At 41.1% G+C, this 10930-nt stretch overlaps 1 protein-coding gene across 2 annotated transcripts in view; it reads right to left on the bottom strand.

Annotated features, from left to right (window-relative positions):
- Positions 1-8593: 8593 nt before the first annotated feature.
- Positions 8594-10930, bottom strand: part of LOC140730568 (aftiphilin-like) — an 82979-nt gene continuing 80642 nt past the window's right edge. For both annotated transcript variants that reach the window (XM_073051222.1, XM_073051223.1), the window contains exon 9: positions 8594-9596. In XM_073051222.1, the coding sequence (XP_072907323.1) occupies positions 9452-9596 (145 nt within the window). In that variant the 3' untranslated portion in view covers positions 8594-9451. The remainder of the gene's footprint in view (positions 9597-10930) is intronic.

Genomic DNA, 10930 nt, shown 5'->3' with positions numbered 1-10930 from the left:
AAGAATGTAATACATTCCTGGATCCACTCAAGTTTCATGCCAGATTGAGTATCTTCTACCATTCTGCAGCTTCTATTTGAACCCTGGTCCTTTCTCTGCAGCCTCCCAGTGCACTCTGGTCGATTTCTCTGTATTCTTCCAGTGCACTCTGGTCTTCTCCTGCAAACTGTACTGATGGGGCACAGTTATTCTCCAATTCCAGACTGGGACGTGGGTTGTCTAGACACACCACCTAGGGATTTCTGAAGCACACCTCAATGACATACAATCACCAGAATTAAGTACAGATATTGGTGTATTCTCATTGCCCTGCAGAATACGTGAATTATGAAGTGACCTGATTCAAGCTGGGACAGGTGTGTAGGAACAATTGGAAGTTCCGTCCTCCTGGAATTCTGCCTGGAGACAGAGAATCATCTTCCTCACTTCTTCCATTATGTGCTTACACGCTCACAACTCGTGTTGTCCACCTGCTCCTATCACCACTCTCACAAATGCTGGTGATGATTCTTATTTTCCCTCGTCCTCTGGGCACTCACTGCTTTGAGGATGCTAACTCTGAACAGAGTCATCAGGCATTGTCCCCTTCCATTCCAGCAATCCTTAATTATTTTTTCCCGACAGCCATAGTGTGACCTGGAATTGCCAAGTAGTTCAGGACCATCTTGGGAAGCTATCAACTATAAATCTGTTCCAGTGAATTTTACCCAGGAAAAATGGAACCTATGTATACGAGGGAGGAACAAACCTCCTCAGAATCAGCTTTCTTAGCACTGACCAGTGTTGTGAAATTAGTTGTTCTAGTGCAAGACATACAGATTATTATAAATTACAATAGGAAATACATAAAAATAGTGTACAACACAAGAACAAAATAAATACCGTGGTCCATGGACCATTCAGGAAACTGATGGTGGAGTGAAGAAGCTGTGCACGTGGCCTAACTGATGATTGTACTGAGAAGAGGGCACGCCAGTTAAGGTTCTGGGGCTTCATGCACAGGCAGTACAATCTCACAAAAGGTAGTCTTAAAAAAATTATTTCTTTAATTATTTTGCTCTTTATATTTCCTTCATTTGCCAGATACACTAAAGTAATACATGACTTAGTGACTCTGTTCACTAACTTGCAAGAGCTGCGTGAGAATAACTGAATTTTTCATTTGCGACATCTCTCTTTCTTGCATCTCATTCTCGCTCCTTCCCCTGTAGTCATTTCCTGCACAGTGGTATCAAACAGCAGACATGCCCAATACATAGCAGCTCACCAGCCCAAAAACAGTTGTATTAAAGAATCCTAGTCCTTAATTCAAATGACAGCTTTATTAATCAGAACTCTCCGCCTCTTAGCCTTGGAGTGAATGTTCATTTGTCATTATCTTTGTTGGCTTCTCACTTGAAGGGTGGGTCCAATTATTTGTCTGCATATAGAATGATTATGTAGATCAATAGACCCTATCTGGTTGACAACAGTGAGTAGAAAACTGACCATCATTCCACTGTCTCAGATAATTGAAGCTGTGACGGTGGTCAGTGCTCATCTTCCCTTCAAATGCTTCTAAGCAGTAAGTCAAGGGTGGCAGTGTTCTCAGGAACAGAAAGTACAGAACAGCTCAGTCCCACATAAATTTGGAAACCAATGTTATTGAGATGGGAATTACAACTATGAATAAAAGGCCCAAGCAGTTAATTTTCCAATTTAACTTAGTGTTTTTATTTCAGAAGACCGTAAAACATAGGAGCAGAATTAAGCCATTCAGTGTATCAAGTCTGCTCCACCATTTAATAATAACTGATTTATTATCCCTCTCAACCCCATTCTCCTGTCGTCTTCCTGTAACCTTTGACACCCTTGTTTCCTTAGTGAGAGATTGAAAGAAAAGCAGAGTTTATTTCTGGAGGCCATTTCTATCAGCAGTCTTTCAGTAAATCTACTACCTGCGTTTCCACTTGAAAACTCGTCCATTAATTCTCTTAAACAAATATTGCAACCAAATTGGACACGCTGCTCTGGTGGAGAAAAATCTGCCAATGATTTACACTGTTGGTCAGAAACAGGATTATTATCATTAACATACATCATGAAATATGTTGTTCTGTGGAGTAGCACAGTGCAAGGCATAAAATTACTATAAGTTACAAAACTAAATAAATAAATAGTGCAAAAGAGAACTAATTGTTCATGAATTCTTGGACTATTCAGAGATATGATAGTGGAGGGGATGAAGCTATTTCTAAAACACTTTGTGATTCTTCCGGCTCCTGTAACGCTGTCCCAATGGTAGTAAGGAGAACAGGGCGTGGTGAGGGTCTTTTATGACGGATGCCGCTTTCTCAAGACACATCCTTGTGAAGATGTCCTCAATGGTGGGGACAGTTGTCCCTGCAATAGACCTGGCCGAGTCTACAACTCTTTCAATCCTGGTACAGAGCCTCTGTACCAGGCAATGATGCAGTTAGAATGCTCTACTGTACATCTATAAATTTGCTACAGTCTTTGGTGACATACCAAATCTCCACAAATTCCAATGAAGTAGAGCTGCTGGTACGCCTTCTTCATGCTTGCTGCGTCAATATAATGGACCCAGGATAGATCGACAATCGAACTAGGTGGCCAACTGAGTAACATCCTGGGACAAATTCAATGAGAGGACACTGCATGGTTTATCGCGGCAACATTAGTGCTCCGTAACTTTTTTGAGACTACTGTTAAAACACCTTATCCGAAGGCGGAGACTTCTGAATTGACACTGAACCATGAACACTACCTCACCTACTTATTAATTTCTATTTTTGCACTACCTATTTAACTATTGAATATATATATTCATACTATAATTTACAGTTTTTCACTATTATTATGCATTGCATTATACTGCTGCCACAAAGTTAACACGTTTCACGACATATGCCGGTGATAGTAAACGGGATTCTGATTTTGACTACAGCAATCAGTCGTTGCCTTCTGCAGCAATCTTCATCTACCTCGAGACACTGTCGCATCTGTGGCTTTCTCTTCGAACCTCTGAATATTTGAGGTGTGGATCGGTGTGGCCAGTCATGGGGGAATCCCTGGGTTTATCTGTTACTCTGCTCACAACTAACCACGATCCACAAATTCCGGACCTTCTGATTAGCTCTACTACTCTCCCTCTGATGGAAGCTGATTCCTGTCGGTCCATGGCCTCCTCTACTGCCACTCTCAGGTTGGAGGGCCAACACCTCATATTGCATCTGAGTGGCATAAACATAATTTCTCTAACTTCCAGTAATTTCTCCGCCCTCACTCCATGTTTCTTTTTACATTCCATATTTTGGTTACCTTCTCACACGTCCATCACCTCCGTCTGGGTCCCCTCCTTACCTGTCTTGATGGTTCACCCTCCTCTCCTATTAGATTCTTCCTTCTTTAGCCCTATCCGTCCCAGCTCTTTACTTCTATGTTTTTACTCAGATTGCTCCTAAGAATGTCCATAGCATTAACAAGGTAAACGAATGTTGGACGCAGACGGTGTCAATACTTGAGACAAGGACGTTGAGTGTACTCGCAGAAAGGGACCACAATGCATTCAACGTGAAATATTTTAGATGATGGAAATCTGAGGCAAACAAAGACAGGAAATGCTGGAAACGCTCAGCCAGTCAAAAAGTATTTGTGGAAAGAGAAATGGAATTAATGCTTCACGATCTTTTATTATTTCATGCCATAATAGGACTCCAATAAATTCAACATGGAATTTTGAAGGATGAAGGACCTTTAACAGGAAAATGAAAATACGTACAGAGAATGTTGCTTACTATAGCAACAAGCAAAGATTAACAATGAGAAAATGGATAAACAGATAAAGGGAAAACGACAGATCACGTCTCCTGTTATATCGGGAATTCTCCAGGAACCCAAATTCAGCCAATCCTTCTGCCTGCCGACTGCCCCTTGACATCATCCAGCCTCCCCACTCTAAACACCACCCCACCCCCACCTTACAATCTTTTATAACACCTTTCTCTGTGCCTTGTCTAATGCGCCAGTGGCATGTTTTAGGATTAGTTTCTAATTTAAAGTATTATACTGGTCTCTGTCACTACACTACACTGTTATGGAAAGGATATTGAAAACAGAGAGGGCGGCAAGTGTTCATTCAAAGAGGAGTGTGAAATGTGTGCTACACAGGACAAAGCTGGCAAGCAGTTGGATTCTGTACAGCAGCAGATTTCTGGCGACGGAATAGCCGGGCTTGGTGATCGCAATCAATCACTTCATCCTGATGTGTTGGGCGCTCCATCACGTGGGCTGTAGTAGTACTGCATGAGGAACAGCAGCAATTTGAGATGCAAGGCAAAGGAACATTGCTTTGGTTCTTCTTAATTAAACCTTCATGAAATTACTTTTCTCATTTAAAAATGCTTTAAAATCTTTCCTTGGTCTTATCCTTCCATACCTTTATAAACTTCTTAGCTCAAAAAGTCTCCATGATCTTTGCACGCCTCCCATTCTTGCTATCAGAACCTAAATCCTTGAACTTCCTCTCCTAACTCTCCCTTCCCCCTTTTTCCTTTTAAAATGATACACAAAATCTATTTTTAAACAACTTTGGCCTAATATTTATGCGATAGTGTCAAATGTTGCTTGGTTACTGCTCATGTAAAACACCATATCATATTAAATATTACTCAAATGGAATCCTCATTTCCTACTGCTTCTCCATTAAATGTAAGATATTCTGGCCCCCACTCTGTCTGGAAATCTGGAAATAAAGGACCACAATCAAAAGCCTGACCTGCCTTTACCTCAAAGCTGGTGCCTAAGTCACTCAGCATCCTCCTGCTTTTGTGAAATCCCTCACGCTTTCAATAAGAGCTGCCTCTTCAACAGCTCGTCACTGGGTGTATGAAAGTGACTGGGTGTCTGTCATCGGCATGGGGTTCCATGTATTGCAAGACCCTGAAGGCGAGCTGTCCATCTGCATCATTTCTTTGACTGCAATTTCAGATCATGTTTCTGCTGCCTTCCAGTCTGGCAGGACCAGCCTGCACCGCGGTGTCTCAAATGGGGAACTAGAGGGACTGGTTCCCCATTTGGGACTGACCAAGGCCTCCCAGTTCTGATGTGAGAGGTAGGCAGTGGGGGAACCAGGAAGACAGGTTCCAGTTTCAAGTTTGTTTCCTCCAACTCACTATACTACTTGCAACTCAACCAGCCACAAAATGCACACATTCCTCCTCCCAAGACTGCTGTGTGAATATGGCAATCTGCAGCTTTCTGGAGACGGAAGCCAGCAATGGTCAAGTAAGCTTCTAGTGTTCGAGCTCTCCAGGCTGTCAGCTGTGACCCCAGTGCTGGCCCTTGTGCATTAATATCCAGGCTGCCATCAGCTTGCTGTGTTAATCCAAAGCTCTGTCTGACTGCTCAGGTTGATGTTGAACATCAAAAAGCAGTAGTGCTATCTCTGGTATCCTGACCAATATTTATCCCTTCAGGAAGGTCACTAAATAGACATTTGCATTGCTATCACATCACTGTTTGTGAGAGCTTGGATGTTGTGTTTTTCACAACTTCAGAAGTGTTTCATCTGCTGTAAGACGACTTGCCTATACATCGCACCCATCACAATATCAGACTGCTCCAAACCATGTAACAATTAATCCTAAAATGCAGTCAATATTGTAGTGGAACAATGCATCAAGCACACACAAGAGCAATGTTATCTATCACGGCCAGTTATCCTTTATCAGAATCAGGTTTATTATTGTTGACATACATTGTGAAATTTGCTGCTTTGTTACAGCAGTACAGTGCAAGACAAAAAACTACGACGTCACCAAATAGAGCAGATGACAAATAACAAGACAGTAGTCATGAACCATTCAGAAATCAGATGGCAATGGGGAGGAAGTTGTTCCTAAGACATTGAGTGTGGATCTTCAGGCTCCTGTACCTCCTGCCTGATGGTAGTAATGAGAAAAGGTCTTGACCCAGATGAAGGATGCTGCCTTCTTGAGGCAACGCATTTTGAAGATGTCCTCAATGGTGAGAAGGGTCATGCCCATGAAAGAATTATCCAAGTCTGCAACCTTGGGTGAGGGATAATCATTGGCCAAGGCATCAGACCTCTGAGTGGTATCATGTTCATACAGGAGAGAAGATGGCACGTCTGCTTGTGCAGGCCCATGCAGCTCTATACTGGACTACCAGTAGCTCGAATGCGGTTTCAGCCTTAACATCAACTCAGAGCAAAATGCTGGAGGAACTCAGCAGATCAGGCAGCATCCACAGATTATGTATACTCAATGTTTCGGCCAAGATCCTTCTTCAGGACTGAGATGGAAGGGGGGAGACACCAGAGTAAAAAGGTGGGGAGAGGGGAAGGCACTTAGCCAGAAGGTGAAAGGTGAAGCCAAGTGGGTGGGAAAGGTCAAGGGCTGGAGAAGGAGGAATCAGACCGGATGGGGACTATAGGAGAAATGGAAGAAGACCTAGGGGCAGTAATAGACAGATGAGAAGAGTTAAAAGGTCAGAGTGGGGAATACAGGTGGGGCAAGGAGAGGGATTTTGTTTACCAGAAGGAGAAATCTATATTCATGCCATCAGGTTGAAGGCTACCCAGACAGAATACAAGGTGTTGCTCCTCGACCCTGAGGGTGGGGTGGCCTCATCTTGGCACTAGAGGAAGCTATAGACCACATGTTGGAAGTCCCACTTGTGGCGGATGGAGTGGAGATGCTTAACGAAGTGGTCCCCCAATTTATGACAAGTCTCACTGATGTGGAGACCACGTTGGGCACACCAGTCAAACTAGATGACCTCACCAGATTTGTTACCACATCTGGAAGGACTGTTTGGGGCCCTGAATGGAGGTAAGAGAAGAGGTGTAGGGGCAGGATTAGTACTTAGGCCACTTGCAAGGGATAAGTGCCAGAAGGGAGATTGATGGGGAAGGATGAATGGACAGGGAATCAGAGAGGGAGTGATCCCTGCGGAAAGCATGGGGTGGGGGGGGGGGAGGAGGGGAAAATATATTTAGTGGTAGGTTTAACTCAGAGCTGTGCTTCATCTGACAGCCAGACTCCCCCAGTGTATACCATGGAGTGTTTTGTGATGTTATAGGACTGAAAGACTCTCCAGAAATCTAAGTCCCACTTAATTTTGGTAATACATGATCATATTCCTAACTCCGTAATTCCAGGCAACACTTGCCCATCACATCTTTGAACATACCCACTCTCACTTAAATGCATGGCCTCCAGTATTAGACATTTCAATCCGGGATAAAAAGACACTGTCTGTCTACTCTGTGCCTCTCATAAGATTATACATTTCTAACAGACCCCTCATCAGCCTCCACCACTCTAGAAAAAACAACCCAACCTTTTGTTATAGCAAATGCCCTCTCATCCAGGCAACAGCTTAGTAAACCTCTTCGGCAGCCTCAACATCCTACCGATATGGGCAACCAAATTTGCACGCAATACTCCGGATGCAGCCCATCTAGAGATTTACAAAGCTGCAACACCTTACTGATTTTTGAACTCAATGCCCCCAAGATCCCTCTGTTAAGGGCTGTCATTAATAGTGTACTATTTACATTTGACCTACCAAGAGGAACATTTCACATCTGGCTGGGATAAACTCCCTCTGCCATTTCTCTGCCAATATCTATATCCCACTGCATTCTTTGCCGGTCTTTTACACTCTCTACATCACCAATCTTTATATCATTTGAAAACTTACTAACCCATCCAGATACATCACAAACAGCAGAGGTCTCAGTATGGATTCCTGCAGAATACCACTAATCACAGACCTCTAACTAGAATAAATCCCCTTTGACTACTACCTTGTGTTCTGAATCCAAACAGCTAATTCACCAGTGATCTCTTGCATCTTAATCTTCCAGTTGATCCACACTCCTCCATTCCCTGCATATCTAGGTGCCAATCTAAAATCACGAGTATATCTGCTCCATTACACCTGGCAGCTGATTCCAGGCACCTTCCACTATTTAAAAACTTGTCACACATCCTCTTTAAACATCATCCCCTCTCCTTTAGTACTTGGGTTGCTATCTATGCCTCTTCTCTGCAACGTTTAATCACTGGAGACATCTATAAAATTGGTATTTAATGTGTCTCATTATAGAAACATTGGATGATGGATGGATGAAACCTGATGCAACATAGAATAACAACATTATGAAAGATGCTGAGGAAAGGAGAGTGGGAACAGTTGTGCCTGGAGGCATGGTTTAAGGGTTAGCCAGCAGCAAAATGGGAAGGCCTATCATCTTGAATCATAAAAAATGTCACATCAACATTAATGAAATAATTACATGGCCCAAGTTAAATTGCTGCATTTACATCTAAACAAATGATTTGCAAAGCTAGATCAACACTTTATTTCTTAAGACATCCATCACTAAAACAATGTGGGTTTTTAATGTATTGTCTTTTGAACAATGAATAGTTTTATAACTTCTCCTTTGATATGAATGTATGCCCTATCCCACCAAGGCTGTTACCTAGATGCTGTTCATAACATTGGATTGTCACCCAGTGATGCTACTTCTGCATCAAAGAAAGGCACAGAACAAGGTTGCTTCAAATCATCTTTTATTTTTCTGTATTCTAAAAGTAAATATACATACTACAGTTATAAAAGAACCTGGGCATGCACATCAACCTATTCAGGTTCTTCAATGAATCATTTTTTCCATAGGAATTTCACCATTTACAATCCATAGTTATTACTGTACATACAGCCCAATCATTGCAAACTATGATTATGTCCACCATATCTTTACACTGTGCAAATCCTCAATAAAATATGCATTAGTGGCAAAATAAAACAAATAACCAGAGCAAAATCTTGGTCCCTCATTCCCCAAAGAGCTCAGGCTTGTGAATTACAGTATCTTATTCTGAAATGTGCTCAGCTGCTGCCTGCACTTACGATTTTAGAAATTGCTTCAATAGTTCATTGGATTCAGGCAGACCAGTGCTTGATGAAAATAGGGTACACAACGGTAGAAGTCAATATTTTATCAAAGGGGCTTTGAAACACCCTAGAGGACTTTTTTTGAATCAATAAGAAACAAAATATAACATTGAAAGATTCACCAGGATTTCAGTGTTAAACAGAATCTGAATATTCAGATTTCCAATATTTTATGAAAGTCATTGCTAAATTAGCTAACAAAACAAATTTATACAACCCAACAAAGCAAAAGAAAAATAATCTGCAGATCCTTCCACCTGATATTTACAGATTTTCTTAATATAAACATCCTTAAATGACCAATATAAATAAATATACAACACTATTGTATAATCCATACTAGAACACTCCTGAACTGCTGACCAATAAATCATCCAGATAACTGATTAGTTTTAATTTTGAGAAAGCTGAAAGAAGTCATATTTTAAAATGTTCATAAATTAAAACTATGATCCACCGCTCAGTCTGCTTTTTCATGAGAGCTTACCAAAGGTGTTAATGTGGTTGGAAACATCAGCACCTTGGCGTGCATGAATGACAGATCGGGAAGGCTTGCTATCACCTGGGCAGCTTCATTACTAAGAATTTCCTCCTTTTTTGGTTTCCTATGAAGCAGAGAAAAAATTACTTTGAAACTGTTGTGCAATTGCACTTTTACACAGAGACATAACAAAGATTTTTACTCATGTATATGAAGGATGTAAGTAATAATGTCAATTCAGTTCAATTGCAATGATCATAAGACATGCAACACTAAGCCTTTATTCTGATTGTTTCAATAACTTTTTTTAAGAGGACAAATCCTCCTAACTTTTATTGAAGTCAAGTTCATCTTATCATTATTAATGTTAATCCTAAAGGTTAATGAAGATGTTAAGGTATCAATGATGTATTTATTATAGCCCCTCCAACACTAAAAATCCCAGATATTTCATGGCAACATTAACAAATACAATTTAACACAAACCAAATTAAGAGGTATCTGCTTAGATCTTATAGTCAGCAAAGTTCTAGCATTTGCTGCTACCCACAAGTATTTAGAAGTTAATTGTACTTTTTCTACTTTTATTTACAATCTGGTGTCAGCAGTAGGAATCCCTGGCATCCTACACTAGTCATGGCAGCAACCAGGCTGAGCATAAACAATTATGAATGTTCATGGAAAACCAAGGAAGTATTAAGTTTAATTATTCATCATTTTCTCAAAAACAAAGTATTAGGATATGACACTCTTTTAACATATTAGACACTAAGTTCTTAATTCTTATATTTAATTGCAAAAATATAGACATCAGATCTATTTCAGTGAATTCAGTCTCATAACAAATGCAAAATCTAGCTCATAAGAATAGATGATTTTTTTTTAAAGGAGAATTTTAGAAGGTATAAAATGTTGTTCATGCAAGAAGTCGGAATAGCCCCACCAGTCCTCTGCCGTTCAATAATGGTTGTTCCAATCCTGGCCTCAGCACTGCCTTCCCCAGTCTCCCTCTATCCATCAGCACCTTGTGAATATCAGTCTGTCTTGAATCAATTCAATGACTCCTCCACAGCCCCATGAAGCAAAGAAATTCAGAGAAGCTCCTCGCCTTTATTTTAAACAGGAGATTCCTTATTCTGAATTTGCACCTAGTTCCAGATACCCTAGCAGGGGAAACATCATCTCAGAGCCCACCCTATCAATCCACCAGAGGGCTATCCTTCAGCGAGATTACCTCTCATTTTTCGAAATACCAATGAGTATCTAAAGGAAGAGAGAATCACTTCAAAAGAGTGAAATTTGGAGCACTACTGTATCACTCTTCTCCCAAGGACTTGAGCTTCAGGTCTTCCCTTGTTCTCCCTGAATCAGACTCAGTTCAAACTAGTGTAGCCAGATCAGCCAGGTGTTAGGCTCAAGTTAATTCAGGTCAAGACACAGACCGCTCTATTCATAAGC

Source organism: Hemitrygon akajei, chromosome 7, assembly GCF_048418815.1.
Source record: "Hemitrygon akajei chromosome 7, sHemAka1.3, whole genome shotgun sequence".
Classification (NCBI taxonomy): Eukaryota; Metazoa; Chordata; class Chondrichthyes; order Myliobatiformes; family Dasyatidae; genus Hemitrygon; species Hemitrygon akajei.
This window is presented reverse-complemented; position numbering and strand designations above follow the sequence as displayed.